The sequence below is a fragment of the Macaca nemestrina genome, chromosome 4 (assembly GCF_043159975.1).
Source record: "Macaca nemestrina isolate mMacNem1 chromosome 4, mMacNem.hap1, whole genome shotgun sequence".
Taxonomy (NCBI): domain Eukaryota; kingdom Metazoa; phylum Chordata; class Mammalia; order Primates; family Cercopithecidae; genus Macaca; species Macaca nemestrina.
The window spans coordinates 177,656,509-177,681,651 of record NC_092128.1 but is presented as its reverse complement, the minus strand read 5'-3'; the positions used below and the strand labels follow the sequence as shown (position 1 = coordinate 177,681,651).

At 45.8% G+C, this 25,143-nt stretch overlaps 1 protein-coding gene across 1 annotated transcript in view; it reads left to right on the top strand.

Annotated features, from left to right (window-relative positions):
- Nucleotides 1–13,348: 13,348 nt before the first annotated feature.
- The window catches only part of LOC105472679 (regulator of calcineurin 1), a 98,783-nt gene continuing 86,988 nt past the window's right edge, over nucleotides 13,349–25,143 (top strand). Inside the window, exon 1 of the mRNA XM_011726141.3 lies at nucleotides 13,349–13,736. Coding sequence (XP_011724443.2) covers nucleotides 13,494–13,736 — 243 coding nt within the window. The 5' untranslated portion in view covers nucleotides 13,349–13,493. The remainder of the gene's footprint in view (nucleotides 13,737–25,143) is intronic.

Here is a 25,143-nt window from a genome sequence, read left to right as displayed (position 1 = left end):
CCAGCACTTTGGGGAGGCCGTGGTGGGCAGATCACGAGGTTGGGAGATCAAGACCATCTTGGCCAACATGGTGAAATCCCATCTCTACTAAAAATACAAAAATTAGCTGGGCATGGTGGTGGGTGCCTGTAATCCTAGCTACTTGGGAGGCTGAGGCAGGAGAATCGCTTGAACCAGGGAGTCAGAGGCTGCAGTGAGCCGAGATCGTGCCACAGCACTCCAGACTGGCGACAGAGCGAGACTCTGTCTCAAAAGAAAAAAAAAGAAAAAAGAAAAGAAAGAAAGAAAGAAAAGAAAAGAAAAGAAAATCCAAAAATTAGCCAAGCATGGTGGCACAAACCTGTATGTAGTCCCAGATACTAGAGAGGCTGAAGCATGAGAATTGCTTGAAACCAGGAGGTGGAGGTTGCAGTGAGCCAAGACTGCACCACTGCACTCCAGCCTGGGTGAGAGAATGAGACTCTGTCTCAGAAAAAAAAAAAAAAAAAAAGAAAAAGCTTGCTCCACAAAAAGCTATACAAGCATTGGAAAAATCAATGTGAATCTGAGGAAAGTGATTAGAATGTAAAGCAAAATACCAACTTTTAGGGCCTCTTTAGTGCCACCTAAGGTGGAGGATGGGTGGACATCTCAATGGCAACCTCCACACTCACAGAAAGTTGTCTGAAATGCATACAGTCCAGCCCTTAATGTAGAGTAAATTTATTCCTGAATTAAGCCAGATGGAGGACGGCACTGTCGGCTCCCTCAGAACTGCTTTCATGTAACAAACGGGACTTGGGTTAATGTTTCCCTAGCTGGCACTGGTGGAAACTGAGAACAACCTTATAAAACCTGCTTTTCTATTTATTTGAGGGGTGTTGTCGATCATCCATTTATTCCTTCATTCATCCATTCACTCCTTCATTCATCCATTCACTCCTTCATTCATTCATTCACTTCTTCAGCAGTCAGTTGTCAAGTGCTTGAGGTTGGGGATGCACATATAATTATAAGAAGGTGGCTGGGCATGGTGGCTCACACCTGTAATCCCAGCATTTTGGGAGGCTGAGGCAAAAGGATTGCTAGAGCTCAGAAGTTCAAGGCTGCAGTGAGCCATGACTGCACCACTGCACTCCAGCCTGGGCAACAGAGACAGGCCCTATCTCTTTCAAAAAAAAAATTATAAGAAGGTGCCTGTTCTCAAATGACACACACATTTGGTACCACAAGTATCAAATGTCTACTGTGTGCCTGGCATCATGCTGTATACAAGAAAACTACTGCAGTTCCTGTCCTCAGGAGGCTCACAGTTTAGTGGAGAAGAAAGACAAGTGTTCTAATAAAGTATGATTGCTGCATGTCATACAAGTAATTAAGAGGGCATCGTATGGTGGACTGTATCTTACAGGGGACCACAGGCTTCATCTGTTAGAGAATGGAATGATCTTTGTTTGGATACCTAGTCCTGGCAAAAATTCCTTCGTAATCAACTCAACCATAGGATGAAGAAGGCTCCCAAGTCATGAGCTCTGCCCTCAAGCAAGGATTCAGTCTCAAAGCAGCTTAGGTGATCCACATAAGAAATGATGCCGAGAAAGAAATGGTCCTGAGCTGAGAGACCAGGAGTGGGACTCTAGGAGAGGTGATAAACGCAGCTGACGTGGCACAGTGATTCAGCAGGGAAAGTGGCAGGACTTGGCGACTGGCTGCGTGGAGTGGGTGAACAGATCAGTTGGTGGGGGAGTCGGGGATAAGACAAAGGGAGCAGTTTTCAGGGCTCCTGGGTTTCTTCCCTGGTTACTGAGCAGCTTGTGGGTACGAATCAGAACAGAGCAGAGCGAGCAGACTGGATGGGAAAGATGGCTTTCATTTTGACCTGTTGCATTTGATGTGTTCTTGGGAAATTAGCCTGTGTTTCTGACCTAGGTAAAGCTCTTCAGCCTGAAATCGCAGTTCAGGGGTTACAGCGAGACAGTCTGGGAGGAAGCAGTTATCTTTGTGGAGTTTTGTCCACCATTCCCTGCTCATCCACCCTATAGGGCAAGGTCTCCATGGTGGAAGGTGATGACCTCCACTCACTGGGATGAGTGAAAAATATTACGGCTTCTGTTTATATTAGGTTTTTCTTTTTTTAAAAAAAGCAAATTATTCCTCTGCTGCTTTATTATGTGGGTTGACCCTGGTGCTTGCTCTTGCTGCAGAAGCCAGACAGGCAGGTGTCAGAGGGGCGCACTAGGTCCCCTGATGGGCGCCTGGGGTGCCAGGTGGCACGGGCTGACATGGCTCCACACACCTCTGTTTCCAGAATTGTGCTGTTATTGCAGATCCCAAATTTTCATTAAGAGAATGTGTGGTTTATATTATCTAGTCATTAACTGAACCAATCCTCACACAAACAGACAAGTGTCTGGCAAGGATGCCTGCTAAGAAATGGTATGAAGCTGTAATCCCAGCACTTTGGGAGGCCGAGACGGGCGGATCACGAGGTCAGGAGATCGAGACCATCCTGGCTAACACGGTGAAACCCCGTCTCTACTAAAAAATACAAAAAAACTAGCCGAGCGAGGTGGCGGGCGCCTGTAGTCCCAGCTACTCGGGAGGCTGAGGCAGGAGAATGGTGTAAACCTGGGCGGCGGAGCTTGCAGTGAGCTGAGATCCGGCCACTGCATTCCAGCCTGGGCGACAGAGCAAGACTCCATCTCAAAAAAAAAAAAAAAAAAAAAAAAAAAAAAAAAAAAAGAAATAGTATGAAGCTATTTCTTTTTTTTTTTTTTTTTTCAGGGTTTTAATTTATTTTTTATTATTTTTATTTTTTTTGTTATACATTGTGCACATGTACCCTAGAACTTAAGGTTTGAAGCTATTTGTAAGGACACAAGCAGAGATGAATGGCAAGAAAGGAACAGAGCTGGTACATCTCCCCTCTGCCCATGAGCAACTGCCAGTCAGGTTACAAGGTTCGAGCCACGGTGGTGATTTAACATAAATAAATAAACAAACCAGCTTGACCTGGCTCTTCAAGCTCAAGGTGCCAGTTAACAATGAGTGAGAAAGTAACCACTGTCTGCCGGAAACTTGTGCTACAGTAAGAACATCCTGAAAACAGAAGTTTGGAAAGGTTTCTGTCATTAAGTGATTTTATTGCCAAAAAATAGTGTGTGACATCTATAAAAGCTCTCATATCTTGCACTTTAAACTAGGAAACCCAATTTTATCAGCTGTCTAAAATCTTCCAAGGGGTTCCGTGAGTTTTAAAACCCATTTGTGAAACATAAAAACGAACAACTTCCAATTAATGTGAAAAAACAACTCATTGATATCAAGGAGCATGGAAATTTACTCAGTGGTGATAATAATAATCCCTTCTAGATTTGGTGGGTGGGATTGAAAAATGGATATTGTGATTTAGTAAGCACACCACTCCATGCCGCACATGGTTTGCCATGATTTCTCAAAAGGGTGAGGCATGTTTAATAACATTACGCTCACCAAGACACTGTTAATAAGACGTTCAGAATAACAGGAGATTTTTAAGAAAACAAAATATTTTTGATTATCAATAAATAAGATATATCTTTCATCATTTCTCAGCCTTTTGGATAAGTTCAAGTATAAAATACATTTTTCATTAATTCATTTAATAAATATTTATTGAAGGCCCCCTCTAGGCCCAGGACATTCTAGGCGGGGCAGAGTGGTCATGAAAATAAAGAACTTGCCTTCATTAAGATTCCACTCTAGAGAAAATAAGGATGAGCGCTCAAGACACATTTATGTTTGTGTTTATTTCTCTTTTCTTATACTTTAAAAATTCCTATTTCTCTTTATGTTTTATAACGTGCATTATATATATTTTGGATAGAGTAGAGGAGACAGATAAGTCATAAATACTTGTGTTTTTATTGTACATCATAAAATATACACAATTCAATAATACATTGTAACATATATTATCTGCCTATATTGCTATATTCATGTATGATGTATGACCATATATTCATATACCATCGAGTATATATTAGATACCATAGATTATAATTGTGTTGCAGCATGTGTCATATTATATGTAAGACATATAAATATATTTGCTTATATCTACTAACATATATATTGCAAATGTATGTAAACATTAATATATGTACATATATTTGTATGTTGTATACATATTTGGTACTCATATGACATTGATACTGATAGATACTCAGATCCTCATACGGCATTGGTGTGCATATATAATCCTCCTATATTTTCCTAGTCCATTTGTTCTCCCACTTTCCTAGAAGATCACTTCACATTTTCTTCTCTTGCCTTCAACACTCAATGCCACCTTCGTCATCCCCACACTCAGCCTCCTCTTTCACTGAGAAGATGGCAGTGACCACAGGTGGCTTTGACCAGCCCTGCCCCAATATTGCATTGCCCCACGCACTGATGCCCAGGGTGTTCGTGCTGCATGCTGCTTTCTTTCAGTGTCGATGGACGGATTTGCTTTGCCACCTTGGGCCCGCCTCTCCGTTCATGTACCAGGTGCCCTCTCTTCCACACAGAGATGGCTGCAGAAATCCCCTCCCCCCCCCGCCCCGGTCATCAAGCTTTCCTCTCTTCTGGATTATCCACACCTGCAGACAGACCTGGGGTGCCTTCTCCCATCTTTAACCAAACAAAACCCTCCCTTCACTCCCACTTCCTCTTCCATGCACTGTCTCAGTTGCCCTCACAGCACAACTTCTTGAGACAGTTGCTTACACTCATTATCTTCCATTTTTCTGCTCCCAATTAGGCTTTTATTTCTCAGTAATTCTCCAAAATTTCTCCTGCCAAGTTCAAAAAGGACTGCCAAACTTGGAAATCCAAACTCAGTTCCCTGTCCCCTCCAAGCTGACCTCTCAGCAGTGCTCATCACAGAGGACTCTTCTCAAGCTGACTCTCAGCAGTGCTGGTGCCCTCCTCCGGGAAGCCCTTTCTGGTCTTGGCTTCCAGAATACCCCACCTGCCTGGCGACTCTTGAGCCTCTTTGACCCCCCTGCCCAGGTACCACAGCTGGCTGATGTTTGAGTGTCACCGTGCCCCTGGTCCAGACCCCAGACTCTCTTGTCAACAGCTACACTCACTCCCTAGGGGATCTCAGTGGCTCAGTGGCTTCAGATGCCATCTAGAGCCCTGTGCTCCCACTGTCACCTCTAATGGGTTTCTCAATCCTGAATTGCTCCAAAGTGAGCTAAGGATAACTGTTCCCCAACCTGTCCCTCTCACGGTCTACCTTATCCAGGTTAGAGGCAGCTCCTTCCTGTAGCCATGGAGTCAGTCTTGATGCCTCCTTTTCTCTAAATAGGACAGATAGGCTGGGCACGGTGGCTCACGCCTGTAATCCCAGCACTTTGGGAGGCCGAGGCGGGCGGATCACCTGAGGTCACGAGTTCGAGACCAGCCTGGCCAACGTGGCGAAACCCCATCTCTGTTAAAAATACAAAGAAAATATTAGCCGGGCATGGTGGTGCATGCTTGTAATTCCAGCTACTTGGGAGGCTGAAGCAGGAGAATTGCTTGAATCTGGGAGGCGGAGGTTGTAGTGAGCAGAGATCATGCCATTGCACTCCAGACTGGGCAACAGAGTGAGACTCTGTCTCAGGGGGAAAAAAAAACCAAAAACAATTCTCCTCAGAGCCCACAGAAGCAACATAGCTCTGCGGACCCCTTTTCCCTATTTTAGACTTTTGCCCCCCAGAACCATACATTTGTATTGTTTTAGCTACTAAGCTTGTGGTAATTTATTATCACATCCATGGGAAACTAATAACCTGAGGAAATCCTGTTGTCTGAGCCTTCAAAACATAGAAAGTATCTTACCATTTTCTTACCACTTCGGGTCTTCCATCCAGACCTAAGTTCCCACCTCTTCCCACCGGGATGATGGCAACAGCCTCCTGAGAGGTCCCCGGTTTCCACACTTGTCCCTATACAGTTTCTGTGCACACAGCTCCCGAATGAGTCCTCCCAGTAGTCATAAGAAAGATCAGGTTAGCTACTTTCTGCTCAAGCCTCCACCAGCTCCCTGTCTCAATAAGGATGAAACCCAAACTCCTTTCTGTGCCCTACAAAGTTCTATATGACCTGACCCTATTACTTTTCTTTACACTACTCACCCCCTTGATCACTCACTCAGCCCCAGAAGAAACCCATCACAGCCTTTGCACTGTTGCTTCAACAAGATGAGCAGCTGCTGCCCCAGGGACTTTGCACTTGTTCCTCTGCCTGAAGTGCTCTTTTCCAGAAGTAGCCATGGCACTCTTCCCCTTCTTCAGTCTTCCCTGGTTGCCAGAGCTGAAATCTTTTCTCCTCCCTATTTCCAATTCCTCTTCCTTGCTTTATTTTTTGTTCCTTTGTACTTCACCATGCGTATCATCAACATTCACGTGTTGTATTTACTTATTTTATTTATTGTCCATCTCTCTCCTTCCCTCCACTACCACTAGGAAGTACACTTCAAGAAGTCAGGGACCTTGTCTGTTCTGTGGACTGTCATAGCTCTAGCATCTAGATAACGCTCTGCACATAGCATCTGTATTAGTCTGCTTTCACACTGCTGATAAAGACATACCCAAGACTGGGTAATTTACAAAGGAAAGAGGTTTAATGAACTCACAGTTCTACATGGCTGGGGAGGCATCACAATCATGACAGAAGATAAAGGAAGAGCAAAGGCACATCTTACATGGCAGCAGACAAAGGGAGAATGAGAACCAAGCAAAAGGGGCTTCTCTTTATCAAACCATCAGATCTCATGAGACTTATTCACTACCACGAGAATAATACAGGGGAAACCAACCCCATGATTCAATTATCTCCCACTGGGTCCCTCCCACAACACGTGGGAATTATGGGAGCTACAATTCAAGACGAGATTTGGGTGGGGACACAACCAAACCATAACAGCATCCCAATGAGAGTAGGAGTCCCCTGACCCAAAGTCAGGCTGAGTCAGGCCTGGACAAGGCTTGCTTAGTGTTGTCACTTTAGCCTTCCTCCGGGTGAGTATACAAGCAAGAAGTCATCATTATTCAACACACCAGGCACTATTCGATGCCACTGGCAAATAAGATATGGCTTCTACAGTATAGGGTAGAATCAAGGAAGGAACACATCACACCAATTAAAACCCAACCCTGAGGGAGGACATTGGGAGAAGCACCAAGGATGCCCTACCCCAACCCCTTAAAGCAAGTTTATCCACCCCACAGACTTCAGGCTGCATGCAGCCCAGGGCAACTTTGAGTGTGGCCCAACAAAAATTAGTAAACTTTCTTAAAACATAATGAGATTATTTTTGCAATTTTTTTTTTTAGTTCACCGTCTATCATTAGTGTTAGTGTATTTTATATGTGACCCAAGACAGTTCTTCCAGTGTAGCCCAGGTTAGCCAAAAGATTGGACATCCCTGCCTTAAAGGAAATCTGTCCTGTTGGAATTATGTCAGTGACATCAGGCGGATCTCAGGACAGGCCGGCCCAGCATACACAGGTGGCTCCCAAGGGAAGCCAGGGAAACCTGTCAATAGGGCAGGGATGAGGTGGGATGAATTGTTAATGTACCATCTGTCTTGAAATCCAAAGAACTCATAACAAGCAAAATAGCTCACTGGTCCTGGATCCAGATTCCACCCTGGTATTCACTCCTGAGAAACTGGCCAGAGGGGAAGACGACCTTTTACCTATTATTTTGTGTTAAGAGACTGTGACATAGAAGAGAAGGAGATCTTAAAATGAAAAGCTGGGACCAAGAGAATTTGAGGTCCTTCCTTTCTAGTCCATCCTCTGTGGCAGGCATTAGCTGGGCATGTGTCTGGCCTCTGCAACACCTCTGAAAGGAAGCTATTTATATCACCTTTTTACACACAGGACCTCAGAGAGGTCAAGTGGTTTTCCCAAGGCCAGAGAGATAATAAAGGACAGAGCTGCAATGAAGGCCAGGTCTCTCTGGCTTCTGGACAGTGTGCAATACTCTTGCAGGAGCCGTGCTTTTAGCTTGAAACAAAGGAAGACCTTTTGAACAATGAGCGCTCCCTGGAGATGCTGGGGCTGCTGACTTTCAGAAGTGGAGGCCCATTTGCTTATGTGTTCATCCCCCACCTCTGACAGCCTCAACAGGGCCCAGGAAGACAGCCCAGCTTCTGAGCAGCATCAAGGTCCATCTTCTAGACCCTTCCCAAGGCGGTATTCTCACCTTAGGCTTCCAGAGTTGCCTTACATCCTTAATTTAAATGATCTCCTGTTTAAGATGGCTTCAGAGGTTGTGGTTGCCGGCAACCAGAAGACTCCTAACTCAGCATAAAAGTCACAAGAGTGTCAGCACGCTTCAAAGAGAACTTAGAGAAATGTCAAAGTCAGTGAAGTTCCTTTCCACACTTAGAAAGACAAAGTCACCAAATTCTACTATTTTCCCTCAAATCAAATTTATAACTGTCTTTCTAAATTAAAAAAGCATCATAAGACCATCAAAAATAACAGAAAATTTTAAGAGTGGGTTTTAAAAATGAACTTTGAGTAGGGAAAAAAAGTTCCTATTGCTAAAATAAAACAAAACAATAATCATAAAATAGCATAACATTTGTATTCATTTTATAGGTGGTAACAAAATAGAGCCTTCCAAATGAATTATTTAAGGGGTTTATTCATTGAAGCAGTCTTTGGTACTGTTCTTTCGCTGTGAAAGCAAACACTCAGAAAGTCAGCAATTTGCCTTCCACCTTAAATGAATTTTTTAAATGTCTATAATTTCTCAGAATGTGCAGAAATGCCTTTGGTTCATTTAATAAACACTTGGCAAGTGACTACTGAACACAGCGTCCTTTAATTTCCAGAATAAAACAGGATGCAACTAAAAGTATCTGGAGTAAAACTTTCCCACCTGGCAAATGAATGGGCACATTTATCCATGCATCGGCACGTTTGCATAACTGGGCTGCAATTGATGTAAGAGACAGGTGCTAAGAACAAAAATAACCAAACACGGTTTTCTAAGCGCCTCTTCTCCTTTTACATTGGGTAATTGCAATGGCTGACATGAAGGAAATGTAAGGAGAGGAAATGATTGGGAGGTGGTAGCATATATTAATTAAAATGTGTGTCCCTTGCCTATTTGAAAAAAAAAAAAAAAAAGAATCACGGAGATTATTTTTTTACTTGTTTTGGTTCCTTCCCCTTCTGAAGAGCTGGATCAAATCAGCTCCTTTGAGCCAATGAAAAAGGAAGGCTCTCTACTTAGAAGCCAAAGGGGGAAGCAGAGATGGATCTTAGGTCCTGTTGCCACAGCTGGTAAAAGAGGCCCAGCTAACAATTTCCAAAGAACTAGTGAGGAATTTGTACACGTTTTATGGCAGCACAGCCTCTTAAGAGCTTACCCCTAGGTATAGTTGATTTCACCCTTGGAGATGTCTGCAATGGTGTTGAAAGAGCATGTTTTATTTCGTTTCTGCCTGTGCTGTTGATAGCTCATAGATTTGCTTTTTTCTCTTCCTTGGGAGAGGCTATTGTTTATTTTTATTTTATTTATTTATTTTTGAGATGAAGTCTCGCTCTGTTGCCCAGGCTGGAGTGCACTGGCCCTATCTCGGCTCACTGCAACTTCCACCTCCCAGGTTCAAGTGATTCTCCTGTCTCAGCCTCCCAAGTAGCTGGGATTACAGGCATGCACCACCATGCCCAGCTAATTTTTATATTTTTACTAGAGACAGGGTTTCACCATGTTGGCCAGGCTGGTCTCAAACTCCTGACCTCAGGTAATCCACCTGCCTTGGCCTCCCAAAATTCTGGGATTACAGGCGTGAGCCACCGCACCGGGCTCTCTGCTTATTTTCTTGTGCGAAGGTCATTGATCTCTTTGAGCCTCAGTTCTAAGAATCTGCAGTAATAACACCAGTTTGTTAAGATGATGTGGGCTAGTTTACATGTATACCCATTAATGATTTAAGAGCTACACAGAAGAGATTAGTATTATTATTCTCGGAGTTATATAGACAAGTAATTAATCTGGTCGGAGAACTAAGAAAAGTCACCCTCTTCACTTAGCTTCCTGGGGGAGTGCAGATGGGGAAGGAGAGGAGAGAGGTGGGGATCCACAGATGGGGAGGAAAACGTTTGGTGTGGTCTGTATCTGAGCGATGACCAGCTGCATTCTGGAGTCAGTTACAGGTAACTTTGTCCTCACCACTCGCCTGAGGTTGTTCCTGTTCACTCCTGTCTTAACACATCAGAGAGCCAGCTGTGAGGGTTTGCTCTGCTTGCATGTTGGCTTTCTGTTTTGTTGGTGCTTTCCTTCCCCTTGAACACTTTGTCCAACAGGCCCACTTTGCATGCTGTAAGCAGCTTATGGTAAGCCAGCAATGAAAGAGCATACCGTCCTAAGGATGAAAACACGGACCCACCCAGCAACAGGATGACTGGGTGTTGTTTTTCCAAAACCAGTGCCTCATCCTTTTGTTACCCTTTTCACAATGCCTGGCCGAGTTTACCGAGAGTTTTCGGCTTTGCAGTGTCATCCATTCTGCTGCATTTTATCCAATGTCTTGTGGTCTTTTAAAATACCAGCCTTACTGAAATACAATTTGCATGCCTTGAAATTCACCCTTTAAGGTACAATTCAGTGATTTTTTAGTATATTCAAAAAGCTGTGCAAGTATCACCACAATTGATTTTGGAACATTTTCCTCATCCCCAAAAGAAACCTCGTACCCTTTACCAGTCCTTTCCCATTATCCCCTTTCACAAACCCTGGGACCCACTGAACTACCTTCTGTCTCTGTGGATTTGCCTATTCTGAACATTTTTATAGATGGAATAACATGTGGCCTTTTGTGACTGCCTTCTTCCACTTAGCATAATGTTGTTTTCAAGATTCCTCCATGTTGTGGCATGTTATCAGCATTTCATTCCTTTTTAGGGCTGGAAAATATTCCATTGTATGGATATACTCCTGGTTTGTCCATTCTTCAGTTGGTGAACATTTGGACTGTTTCCACTTTTTGGCTATTTTGAATAATGATGCTGTGAACTTTTGTGTACAGATTACTGTGTGGGCATATTTCTTCCTTCTCCTTTCCCTCCCCTTCCCTCCCCTTCCCTTCCCTCCCCTTCCCTCCCCTTCCCTCCCCTTCCCTCCCCTTCCCTCCCCTTCCCTTCCCTTCCCTTCCCTTTCTTTTGGAGTTTTTGCTTTTGTTGCCCAAGCTGGAGTCCCCTCCCCTCCCCTCCCCTCCCCTCCCCTCCCGTCCCCTTCCCTTCCCTTCCTTTCCCTTCCCTTCCCTTTCAGAGTTTTTGCTTTTGTTGCCCAAGCTGGAGTGCAGTGGCGCTATCTCAGCTCACTGCAACCTCTGCCTCCAGGGTTCAAAACATTCTCCTGCCTCAGCCACCCCATACAGGCATGTGTCACCACGCCCAGCTAATTTTGTATTTTTAGTAGAGATGGGGTTTCTCCTTATTGGTCAGGCTGGTCTGGAACCCCCAACCTCAGGTGATCCGCCCGCCTCAGCCACCCAAAGTGCTGGGATCACAGGCGTGAGCCACGGCGCCCGACTGTTTTCATTTCTTTTAAGTGTATACCTAGGAGAAGAATTGCTGGGTCATATGGTCATTCTACATAGAACTTTCTGAGGAATTGCCAAATTGTTTTCCAAAGTGGCTGTGCCTTTTTACATGCCCATCAGCAATATATTGTGAACCCTGAAAATTTGAGACGGGTCTCAATTAATTTAGAAAGTTTATTTGCCAAGGTTGAGGGCACACCCATGACAGGCCTCAGGAAGTCCTGAGGACATGTACCCAAGGTGATCAAGGGACAGCCTGGTTTTATACATGTTAGGGAGACATGAGACATCAATCAATATATGTAAGAAGTACATTGGTTTGGTCTGGAGAGGCAGGACAACTTCAAACGAAGGCAGGAAAACTACTGCAAAGGCAGGAGGCGGGAGGGAGCGCTCAGGGTACAGATAGGTGATACACAAATGGTTACATTCTTTGAGTTTCTGATTAGCCTTTCCAAAGGAGGCAAATCTGTCTCGGTGATATGCATCTGTCTCAGTGAGCAGAGGGGTGACTTTGAATGGAATGGGAGGCAGGTTGGCCCTACCCAGCTTCCAGCTTTAGTTTTCCTTACTGATTTTGGGGGCCCAAGATTTTCCTTTCACATCCTTACATCACATTCTATTTTGTGAGTTATTTCTGCATGGGTATTACTATTCCTCTTGGGTTTCGCTCCTTGAGGACACAGACTGCCCTAAGACTGTGATAATAGTAATCATAGAACCATGCACATGGCAAGTTCTGAATAAATCTCAGCTGTTGGTTGGATATACTTTTTGTTATAATTACTAACACTTCCTAACTAGAGAGTAAGCCTACTCTAAGAAAAAATACAACTCTAATTTCACAACCTCCAAAGAACCTAGTGCATAAACAGAGCTACCATTTATTAAGCAATTACCGAATTCTTAGTAATATGTCATTTATTTAGATGAGGAAACTGAGATTCAGTTTATTTGTCCAAGTAGTTAAAAGCAAAGCTGAAATTCAGACCCAAGTTCTCACTGTATCATACTGTCCAAAAAAAAAGAATTCTATTTTTCAGGAAGAGACATGTCTGCTCACTTGAGGTCCTCTATTTTTCCGTTGTTCCCCAAAGGAAAGGGGTGATCTCTTAATTCTTTCGTTATGTCCTATTGTACATAACATATAGTGGTAATTCAGAAAAATTACTTCTAATTACATAAATTTTGGACAATTGTATAGTGACTAGTACGCTGAAATAGAAAAGTAAGGCATTGTTATCATCGTTCTAGTTCGGTCTTTATTGCGACTATATCTGACAATATACGGTAAGCATCTAACCACTTGCCAGTGGCCACAGAGCCACAGCGAGACTAGGTCTCGCTTAAATTCCCAAAAGTGGGTCCCTGTGCTTCAAAACGTCACCACATGGGAACCACAGAAACGTTGCCTCCCCAGTTATTACCCCAAGGGCCCAAGAGCCGAGGACTCTACCCGGCGCCCTTCAGCGGGCACCAGCTGTCAGAAAAGCGGAACTGGCAACGAGGACTTTGCCCCTAACCAACATGGCCGCCCTGAGGCTTCGGGCTTCGGGCGGCAGAAGGAGGGTCACGTGAAGAGAATTCCGTTTCTTTATTGGCCCCGTCTCCTGGAAGGGCGGGGTACAATAGCCCAACCGGCGCCGGCCTTAAAGGGGCCACCGTTGGCTCCGCCGGTGGCCGGCCGTAGGGGCTGGGCGGGCGGGCTGGCGCCGCACCGGGTTTCTGCCCCTCCCGCGCGGAACGGTGACGGGCGGGGCCGGCGCTGGGAGGTCGTGTCGCTGGGAGCCTGGTGACAGCCCGCCGCCTGCCGCCGCGCGATCCCGAGGGGGTTAACCGCAGAGCTGCCGGCCGGGCGCAGACGGGAACGCGTGAGGCGCCGGCGCGCGAGCCCGGCGCAGCCCGCTGGGGCGCATAGGGTCGCGCGGGCGCGGGGATGGAGGACGGCGTGGTCGGGCCCCGGCTCGGGACGGCGGCGGAGGCGGCCGAGGCGGGAGCGCGGCCCGGGGTGACGCTGCGGCCCTTCGCGCCCCTCTCGGGGCCGGCCGAGGCGGACGAGGGCGGCGGCGACTGGAGCTTCATTGACTGCGAGATGGAGGAGGTGGACCTGCAGGACCTGCCCAGCGCCACCATCGCCTGCCACCTGGACCCGCGCGTGTTCGTGGACGGCCTGTGCCGGGTGAGTGCCGCGCCGGGCGGGCCGTCGGGGCGGAGGGCGGACACTTGTTGCCCGAAGAGGCGGCGCGGGTCGCAGCGCCCAGTCCCGGCCGCGAGCGGGGCGGGGAGGCAGCGACGCCCCCGGGGCCCTGGGCCGCGGACCCCTCAGGGCTGGGGCGTGGGGGCGGCGCCCCGAGGGTCTCGGTCCCCGAGCACCCCCGGGGCGCGCGCAGCTCACCGCGGGGTCCCACAGGCTCGCCCCGGCCCCGGTGTGCGCCCAGGCTGGTGCGACCAGCGGGGTGAATTCGTTCCCCAAGGTGGGGCAGCGCCGCCGCCCCCCGCGCTCTCGCCATGGCCCCGCGTTTACGCGCTGGAGGAGGGGGTCACCTCATTCCTAGGGAGGAGGAAACAGACGTTGAGCGGCGACGTGACTCAGTGTTCATAAATAGGACGATGTCCCTGCATTCCCAGTCTGCACTATTGGAAGAAAAGCCAATGTTTGGGTGAGGATCCGTGGTTGCTCATTAGCCAGCGGCTAGCCAGTTTCGGTGGAATGGCGTTGGGGGGAAGGGGACCATCTTTCAGACCTTTAGGATATTTAGTCAAGAACCTTGCCCCCTTGTATGAAGGTGTGGCTTGCTGCCATCGGGGACACCCAGTACATGGGGAGTTGACTCCCTCCCCCGCCTCTCCCCCGCAAAATCCACACAATTTATACACGTTGGAGGGTTAGGGGCAGGTATGAATAATCAATAATGGTGGTGGGAAGGAGGAATTTATTTCAAATCTGCAGTTATTGTGCAGAGCAAAATTTGGACAGCGTGGGCGTCGCAGAATGAAACCGGTCTTTGAGAGATGCCCCATTAGGAGAGCAGCTTTCAAAAAAAGCAGTGCTTTCAGCGCTTGGCTGCGGGTCCACAAATGCTGTCAATGAACTATAGTTGAAGGCTGCTGCCAATACACCACCACTGTGCAACACAGAATGGTGTGCGTAAGTGTCATTTATTTATAACTTATATGTTCGCTTACTTTCTGAAAGGAATTACAATGGCCGTGTGCTTAGGTAAGCTTCCAGGCATGCTTTCTAGAGCAACAATTGTCAGGAACTCAGGGTCTTACTGATTGATCTTACTCTAAAACCTTTTCCCCTCCGTATAAACTAAGCACTAGCCAGCATTTCAGTGCTTTTCCTCAGGCGTTCTAGGCTGTCTTTCTGCTAGAACAAGGTCAAGTAAAGTAAGACGGCACTTACTTGCAGTGTTGGAGAGAATTCTTTCCAGCGTTGGAGACAATCCTGAAATTGCGTTACATGAAAGTTTGCCCACTTCACTAGCTATTCATTTTAACAAATACTTACTGAGACTTTGCTGCAGGATAGGTACTGTCCTAGGCTCTGAGGCTACATCAGTAAATAAAATAACATTTCAGCCTCCAGGGCGACCTTTTTTTGGAAGATAAACAAGCAATAAAGAAATATCAAATATATCAGAAAGTAATGATGCTATAGGGAAAAGTAAGACTTGGAAGGCAGGAGGAGGGAGTGGAGGTCTGGGAGAGGAGGGGAAATGGCTATTTTCCATAAGATGATCAGGGAAGGTCTTACTGACACGGTGATATTTTGAGCAGAGACGATGTAGCTTCATTCAGGCTTTGCTGTTGATTGCTTACTGTGTTCCAGCCACTGGTTTAGGCCCAGATGATAGAGCGGGGAACATTTCAAGCTCCCTGCTTTCATGGAGCTTAGGATCCAGTAGTTGAGGGGGAGATAGACAATAGAAAAAAGGCAAGTGAACAAGATAATTTCGGATAGTGATAAATGCAATGAAGAGACGGAAACAGGTGGATAGAGAGCAAGGGGAGGGGACTTGGTCAGAGTGGTCAGGTCCTAATGCTGTGGGGGTTCATGGGTTTTTTTTTTTGAAGAGCTGGTGAATTGGGGCAGGTCTTAAGGAACCAACAAGGGATGTCCAGGCCTGCAGCCATGAGCAACAGCTGGATGCTGGAGTTGGGGGAGGAAGTCACATGGCCAGAAACCCAGGTGAGGAGCCACCTGCCAGGAGCCGTAGACTTGAAGGTGTGGAGTTGAGATGCTAAGGCAGGGAAGAAATTCCCAGGCTTCTGATCTCATTGGCAGAACTCAAAGGGCAGCCAGGAGGCAAGGGAGCCCCAGAAGTGGAGTCCATAGGTTGGGTCATCCTCTCAGGGCCTACAGAAGGGTAGATAATGGCTCTGGGGACAGTGTGGATAACGGGGACTTACACAGAGGAGTCAGCAGGGAGCCACTTTAGATGGAGTGGCCCAGGGAGGCCTCTGCACAGCCTGGACCAGGCTGACAGGAGGAAGCTCCCTGAGGAGGTGTTTGTGTGGCCGGCGTCCCGGCAGAGGGACTAGCAGGTGCAGAAGCTCCAGTGCAGGGTGAACTCCATGTATTTAAAGGACATGAAGGGTTGCATGAGAGACAGAGAGGTGGGAGGTGGCTGAGGTTGGTTGGATAAGCAGCCGGAAAACATGCCCCTGGGGCCATGGTAAGGATTCAGGTGTGATTCTAACTGCACAGCCTGGTGGAGAATGGCCTTCAGGAGGGAAACTAGGTGGGCTAGAGAGGGAGCAAGGAGACCTGGTAGGAGGCTGTTGCCATCATCCAGGGGAGATAGGAAGGGAGTGGGACTAGGGTGGTGGTATTGGAGACGGAGAAAGGGGTAGAGCCTCCATCTGAGCCTCTTCTCTCCATTCGGAGAATCTGGAGCTTCAGAATGGGGGTGAGGGAGGGTTGTGCACTGGTGTTCAATTCTGGGGTCCTGTAAGATGTACAGCCATCAGTGAAAACCCAAAAACCAGCTGGGCTAAGGGAGTCCCAGTCTCTGAAGGCAAACGGTTTTATGCAGTGGGCAACCCGAGAGCTAAAGTCATGGCGGGTCCTTGGTAAGCCTTCCAGCAAGTGGACCATTTCTCATCTAGCTGAAACCATCCTTCTAGGTGGGAATATGTAGTTTCTGGGGTTTCAATCTGGCAGCCTTACTATTAAGACTGGGGTGTCACCTTTGGATGATGTAATTTAAATGTGAGTCCACTTTAGGTTGGTGGTATCTCCCCTTGTGTAAACAGATCATCAACTGCAATGCTGACAAAGTCCCTGGGGGTCTGGCCGTCCCCTCCTTAGCCAGTCTGTTGGATCTGGAGGGTGATGGTATGAGGAAAAAAGACTGGATCGAACTTCTTTACATATAGTCACATGATTCTGTAAGCTTAGTCTTAAAGGAAAGAAAAAAAATTGACCTGAACTACAGTTCTTTTGAAAATTTATGTCGGAAGCTGTTTTGTAACTATAATTAGCTTGGCCTGATACGCAAGATTTGTTTTCGTTGGCTGGCTCAGTATCAATATTGTAAATACTGTATAAGGAGTTTGTTAATTAAATGTATTAGAGATTCACACTGTTACAGATGAATGAAAACTTTTATTAAAATATGATTATTTTCTGTTTGTACAAATATTTGATGAACATATTCCATTATAGTACTCTTTTCGTGAGTCTTTTTTTCTTTTCTATTTAGAAAAGCAAAGCAATTCAAAATGCTTTGAACCAGTGATTACATGTGCTTTGAATTGCTGAAAATGGTTAGTTGGTTCACTGGAATAAGAGTTTATTCAGTCATCATCAAGCTGACCAGGAATTTAAGAGTTCTCAGATAATATTCTGTTCATTTCCAAGCTGGGAATATAGTTCCGTATAGTAATGGAAACAAATACCCCTTTTTCAGTTGTCCAAAATATGAATGTATACTTGATTCATAGAACTTTGTCCGAAGGCTAAGTCAGAATATTATAGAAAAATTTACTCTCTTCTCTTGAGTAAACTTACTTGAAAAAAAAAAAAAAAAAAAAAACTCACCTAAGATTTGTGACAGATACGGTATTATGATGACTTTCTTTTAATAACAAAATATTCAGATCAGCATAAAAGAAGTAGAAGTGACATCCTTACATTCTTTATGTGAGTGGAGACCTTTAAGCAGTGCTTCCAACCTTAGCTGCACGTCACAGTCTCTAGGGAGTTTTGAAAAATTCCCATTTCCAGGCCACTCCAATCCCATTCCAATCTCTGGGGCTGGGAATCGCCTGGAAAGCTCCTCAGATAATTCTGATAGTTGAGGTTGAGATTCGTTGTCTGAAGTCAGGGTTTGGCCTGACCAGAGGTATCTTATATCTTAAAAAGATCCCTGAAAATATGATGAAGCTCCACTTCCAGCTAGATGACTTACCCTTTCTGTGCCTCGGTTTCCTGAACTGGGAACCAGGCCCTTGGGCTGCAGGCTTCCTTCTCCTGAGTCTTGTTTGACCCTGTGGCCTGCAGGCAGGGTTACTGGCACCCACAGACCAGGAGATTGTTTCAACCTTAGGTTGCCTCCCTTCGCGTTAATTGCTCACTCTCCACCCAAACGGCGGATCACGCACTTGGCCTCCCAAAACTCGTTTTCTGGTAGCAAGACATCATTCGAAAGCAATTTGATGATTGAAGTGTTTGAGGACCTAAGGTGGCCCTGCTGATGTACACAGTTTCCACTCCTGAGGTTGTATATACTTGGCTGCATTTCTGCCTGTTCCTTTTCCAAGTCAGTCTGTCGTAGCATATTGTAGAATGTGACATCCTAGCGGGAGAGTAACAGTTGGGTTCTATTGCACTGGAAAATCCAGGCAGTTTTAGGCCATTTTCACTTTTCACCCTAGTGTGAGGGTGAGGCATGCGGTTTCTCAGATTTAAATTATGAATAAAATTTCCCCTTAAATGATCTTATCTCCAATATGGTATGGCGTTTAATTTATTTGGGAAGGTTCAGAATGTTGTACATTTTTGAAAGCTACATGTTACATATGTGCGAAGTTTATTTTCAGTTATCCACTATTTTTCTAATTTTAGGGTTTCTGACTCTAAAATCAGATGTTTTTGACATCCAGAGCTGCTTTTAATCCTCCTCACTACTCCACCCCCTAACAAGTGCTTGGTTCCCCTCTCATCTCAATCTGCTGTCATCTTCATTACTTACAGCATTTTTTCCTCCATAGCAGTAGCTTTAAATGTTACTGCCTGCAACTTCAGGCTTTTCCAGCCTCAGGACAATTACATAAAGGAACAAAAAATAGGCTTTGTGCTAGAGCAGAATAGCTAAAGCAGGGGGGCTGTTGGTTCCAATGTTTATATTTCAGGCTATATTCTTTGTCTCTTTGTTTCTCTCCTTTTAAAAAAATGTGATCCACTCATTTTCATACATATCACCGAGGGGCCTGTTTGCGCAGGTCTGGGAATGCATCACTCCTGGTACAGTAACAGTGATTGTGCACACATCAGCGTGTGTGGGATGGATAGACCCTGGTGTACATTTTCTATGCGGAATCATTAGGACTCATCGCAAGGATGCTTGGAAAGTGCCAGTCATGTCACATACAGTTCAGTTGTGAGAGACAATTTTTTCCTTTGTAAATACTAGTAACCATCAAAGCATGAGCTTGCTGATGAGACACAGCCAATCATTCTGCCGTGATCTCTGAGCGTTAGGAGGCTATACCATGGCAGTAGAAAGTAAAAATGGCTCTTCTTGGGAAAAACAGAAACATTTTCAAAGTGTAACATCAGGAGAATATCAATTACCTTAACTCAAACTTTGACGTTGGGGAAAGGGTTGGCTTCATGTTGTGTAAATTTCAATCATCGTAGAAATTCTTTATTTGATTTAGTTGGGGTAGGGTTGTTTTATTTTTTTCATCTCTGAAGATTTAATTGGGTTTAATATGCTCACATTCCCCAGTGAAGTCCACCTGAGGAGGCTGGGAAGCATACTGGTTAAGGCTATGGGTCTTAAGCATGCCTTTCCCACTTATGCAGTGTGACTCTGGGAAGCTATTTATCCTATCAATGCCTTGGTTTCCCTGCCTGTAAATGGGACTGTTGATAGTACTCACATTTTATGATACACATAAAATGCCTGTCAGAGTGATTGGGTCTGTATATACAATACAGGTTTGTGTATTAGTTATCTGCTGCCATGTAACAAATGAACCCCACATTTAGTGGCTTAAATAATCAATGTTAATTATGTCACAGTGTCTGTGGGTCAGAAATTCAGGGATGGCTTAGGCTGGTGCCCCTGCCTCAGAGTCTCTACCACGGCTGCAATAAAATACCAGTTGTGGTTTCATCTGAAGGCTGAACTGAAGGAGTGGTATCTACTGCCAGGCTCACTCGTGTGGCGGATGCTGCACCCTCTCCATAGGTGGCTTGCAGCATGGCGGCAGGCGTCCCTCAGAGCAAGCCAGATGGAATGGGCTCCACCATCTTTTTGTAGCCTAATCTCAGTGATATCCCATCACTTTCGCTGTACTCTATTCCTGAGAAGTGAGTTGGTAAGTGCAAATCTCACTCAGGGAGAGGCAATTGCAAAAGGGCATGAATACCAGGACGTGGGGATCTCTGGGGGCCATCCTATAGGCCAGTGGTCCCCAACATTTTTGGCACCAGGAACCAGTTTCATGGAAGACAGTTTTTCCACAGACCAGGGGCAGGGAGCTAGTTTTGGGATAATTCAAATGCATTACATTTACTGTGTACTTTAGTTCTATTATTATATAATACAATAATTATACAACTCACCATAATGTAGAATTAGTGGAAGCCCTAAGCTTGTTTCCCTGCAATTAGATGGTCCCTTCCGGGGGTGATGGGAGACAGTGACAGATCATCAGGCATTAGATTATCATAAGGAGCGGGCAACCCAGATCCCTCACGTGCACAGTTCACAATAGGGTTCACGCTCCTATGGGACTGTGCTGCCGCCAGAGCTCAGGCAGTAATGTGAGCAATGGGCAGTGGCTGTAAATACAGATGAAGCTTTGCTGGCTCACCCGCCACTCACCTCCTGCTGTGCGGCCTGCTTCCTAACAGGCCATGGACTGGCACTGGTCTGTGGCCCGGAGGTTGGCAACCCCTGCTATAGGCTGCCTACCACAGATAGATATTCGTTAGTACAGTTTTTTCTTTGTAAACTTTTTTGACTTCTGTGGAACAATCCATGTTTAGAAATGCATATGAAGATTTCTTTCTAAGGCCGGGCGTGGTGACTCCTGCCTATAATTCCAACACTTTGGGAGGCCAGGAGTTTGAGACCAGCATGGCCAACATGGTGAAACCCCATCTCTACTAGAAAACACAAAAATTAGCTCAGCGCCGTGGTACGTGCCTGTAGTCCCAGCTACTAAGGAGGCTGAGGCTGAGAACCGCTTGAACCCTGGAGGCAGAGGTTGCAGTGAGCTGAGATCGCACCACTGCACTCCAGCCTGGGATACAGAGCAAGACTCTGTCTCAAAAGAAAAAAAAAAAAAAAAAGGGAGCAAATGCAAACAAATCCCTGACATTATTAAAAATACTTATTTGCAGGGGGGGAAAAAGGATTTTTTTCCTAATCTGATTTTTTTCTTTTTAGCTTCAGCTGCATAAAAGAATACAGTTTTAGCTGCTACAGTTTAACGTGGAGCACTTCATTGAGAGGACTATAGCTAGGTTACTAAGTTTCCAAGTATCAAGAGCAGTTACCCACCGTATTTTTGAACAAAGAACTCGGGAAACTAAACCTTTTATAACTTGGAAAGGTCCAGTACTTTTCCTTTAGTTACTAATTTCAGCAGGTGCCATATGAAATTCCCATGTGCAATCATAATTAATGCCAAAGAGAGAGATATTTGAGGTCAGCCTGAATTCACAATTCAGAGACAAAAATGTTATTTAATTCATAAAGTTCCTCAACATAACAATAACTTGTCTTATTTTATCACTGTATTAATCTTCTCAGGCTGCCATAACAAAAAACACAGACTAGGAGGCTTGAGCAACAGAAATGCATTTCCCACAGTTCTGGAGGCTGCAAGTCTGAGGTCAAGGTCCCAGCATGGTCTGTTTCTGGTGAGGCCTCTCCTCTGGGGTGCAGATGGCCCCCTTCTCCCCATGTCCCTATGTGGTCTTTCGTCAGTGTGTGGAGAGAAGAGCAAGCTCTCTGGTGTCTCTTCTTATGAGAACACTAATCCTATTATATTAGGGCCCCACCCTTCCGACCTCCTTTAGCCTAATTACTTCCTTAGAGGCCTCATCTCCAAATAAAGCCACACTGGGGATTAGGGCTTCCGCATTTGGATTTGGGGGATGCAAGCGTTTAGTCCTTAATAATCACCTTTAATTTTTGTTAGTCTTTGTGCTTTAAAGATAATAAAATAGTTCCTCTTCATTAATATACAGTGCTTTATTTTGTATATTAAGTACGCTGTTTATGTAATACATGTCACGGGTGCACCTAGCTGGGGCCAGTGTCACAGGCAGTAAAGGAATTTACCAGGACAGTTGTAGGTAAAGAAAGCCAGATTTATTAGAGAAAGTATGAAAATATGTTGCAGGGGTGCAACAGGCAGCACAGCAGAGAAGGGGCTGTCTGCCAAGCAGCAGAGGCTGGAAGGAAGTTTTATAGGCTTGTGCTGGAGGGGGCTATGTGCTGAACAAGGTCACCGTGCCTGGGGGTTGTTTGTGATTAGCCATTTCTCAGAATTGCTGTTCATTGCTCTCCCCCATCTGGGGCGCTTTTCTCATTGTTGTTTACTTATCAGGACTCCACAATATGTATCATTTTATCCTTACAAGAACCCTATGGCATAGGTACTGTTATCATCCCCATTCTACAGAAGAGGAATCTGAGGCCAAGTAACCTGTCTGAGGTCATACAGGTAAGGAACTGTTGGTCCCTAGACTCAAACCCAGTTTCAGCTAACTCTAAAGCCTGTGCTGCTCATCATCTTTTTTTTTTTTTTTTTGAGGCGGAGTCTTACTCTGTTGCCCAGGCTGGAGTACAATGGCACAGTCTTGGCTCACTGCAACCTCCGCCTCCCAGGTTCAAGTGATTCTCCTGCCTCAACCTCCTGAATAGCTGGGATTACAGGCGCCTGCCACCACACCCAACTAATTTTTGTATTTTTAGTAGAGATGAGGTTTCACCATGTTGGCCAGGTTGGTCTCGAACTCCTGACCTTGTGATCCACCCGCCTCGGCCTCCCAAAGTGCTAGGATTACAGGCGTGAGCCACTGTGCCCAGCTGCTGCTCATCATCTTAAAGCGTGGCATTAATGCACGTGAATTTTTCGTATACCTTTCACATCTCATTTCAATCCTAGGACAGTTCTGTGAAGAGAGTATTTTTACCTACGGGAAACCGAGATTCACACGAGTTATGACTCTTCATTCTTTCCGTCATGTATTTATATTGTATTTGGGTTCTCTAGAGGGACAGAACTAATTGGATAGATCGATATATATAAAGGGGAGTTAAAGGGGAATTTATTAAGGAGTACTGACTCACACAATCCCAAGGTGAGGTCCGACAATAGGCTGTCTACAAGCTGAGGAGCAAGGAAGCCTGTCTGAGTCCCAAAGCTGAAGAGTTTGGAGTCTGATGTTCGAGAGCAGGAAGCATCCAGCACAGGAGAAAGATGGAGGCTGGGAGGCTAAGCCAGTCTACTCTTTTCGCAATCTTCTGCCGCCTTTATTCTGGCGGCTGATTAGATGGTGCCCACCCAGATAGAGGGTGGGTCTGCCTTTCCCAGCCCACTGACTCAAATGTTAATCTCCTTTGGCAACACCCTCACAGACACACCCCAGGAATGATACTTTGCATCCTTCAATCCAATCAAGTTGACACTTAATATTAACTATCACATATATGTAACGGATGTTTATGCGTGCCAATGGCGTGCCAGGCAGGTGGCACCCTGGTGCTTAGGTGGAAGGCAGTGCCTGGACACTGGCGCCAGGCAGACCCAGATTTGAATCCTGGCTCCATCATTCCATTCATTCATTCAACAAATACCTTTTGGGTGCCATCTATGTTCTGAGCACTGTGCTGGTTGCAAAACCAGCTGTGGGACCCCAGGCTGGCAGCCCACTTCCCCAGTGTAAGGAGGGCACAGCCCTAGACAGATCTTGGTGAATGACAGACACCACGTCTCCCTTCATGGAACTCAGAGCCCACTTGCCTCTCACTCCCCACACCCTCATAAGGTAAATCCGACTTTTCCAAGTAGGAATCTGCTCAAAAAAGAGCATTTCTTCAGTGTGATTCTAGTTCTTTTCCATACAGCTTCTCTGGCTTCCACCCATACGCTCTTTTGTCCAGCATTTGGCTAGAGAGGAGATACATTTCAGTCACTTAAACTTTGTGTCTTCAGTGGGTCTTGGAAACATATGCAGTACTGATCTGAACCGTGTGTCAGGGATGATTTAAATGACCCCAAGATGGCTGGGTGCTGTGGCTTATCCCTGTAATTCCAGCACTTTGGGAGGCTGAGGCAGGCAGATCATCTGAGGTCAGGAGTTCAAGACCAGCCTGGCCAACATGGCAAAAGCCCATCTCTACTAAAAAATACAAAAATTAGCCAGGCGTGGTGGTGGGTGCCTGTAATCCTAGCTACTCGGGAGGCTAAGGCAGGAGAATTGCTTGAACCCGGGAGGCGGAGGTTACAGTGAGCCAAAGTTGTGCCACTGCACTTCAGCCTGGACGACAGAGCAAGCTGCGTCTCAGAAAGAAAAAAAAGTGACCCCAAGACGAATTCTGTCTGGTTACTGCTTGAAGATTTGCCAAAAATAGCCTCACAATGCCAGATCACTTGAGTAAAATGTTTCTCAAAACATCTGCCAGTCATTGAAGACTTTTCCAAATGTCATGATAGCAATATTGATTGATAAGGTGACATGTCTCATCCCACTTTGTCCATCCTGGTTTATGCCTGTCATCCAAGGAAAATCATTAGTAGCAACCCCTCCCACTCTGAAGCTTGAATGATAAATTATAATTAGTAATTATACAATCAATTATAGGTCCCCTATTTACTTAGCACTTACCACTTGTGCCAGATATTTTAAGTACATCACCTCTTTGAATCCTCCTTACAACCTTCTAAGACAGATACTATTATTTCCCTGTTTCATAGATGAAGCTTCTTCACTCTTTATAAAAATAATAAGCACTGTGGAATCCCGGGGTAACTGGATATCCGACTCTGGGGCTCTCGAAGTCCTGGGGCAAGAAGGTTCTTCCGAGGCTGTGCCTTTCATCTCTTCAATGAGAAGTTCGTGCTGAGAAGGGTGACGAAATGTCCTCAAGGGTGCTCAATAGATATTGGCAGAACTCAAAAGCAGGTCTTTTTTTCTTGCAGCCTGCTGGTTTTACTCTGCCCACTTAATTCTCTGACGAATAATGTTCTCCCCTTTCCCAGAGCCATCCAAAAGCACCCGGAGCATATAAACTGGGAGGACTTCGGGAGTCCAAGCCAGCTGGACCAGGGGTACCCGGTAACATTGCCAGGGAAGGCTGTCCCCAGGCCGCAGGTAGGGGGCTGCAGGA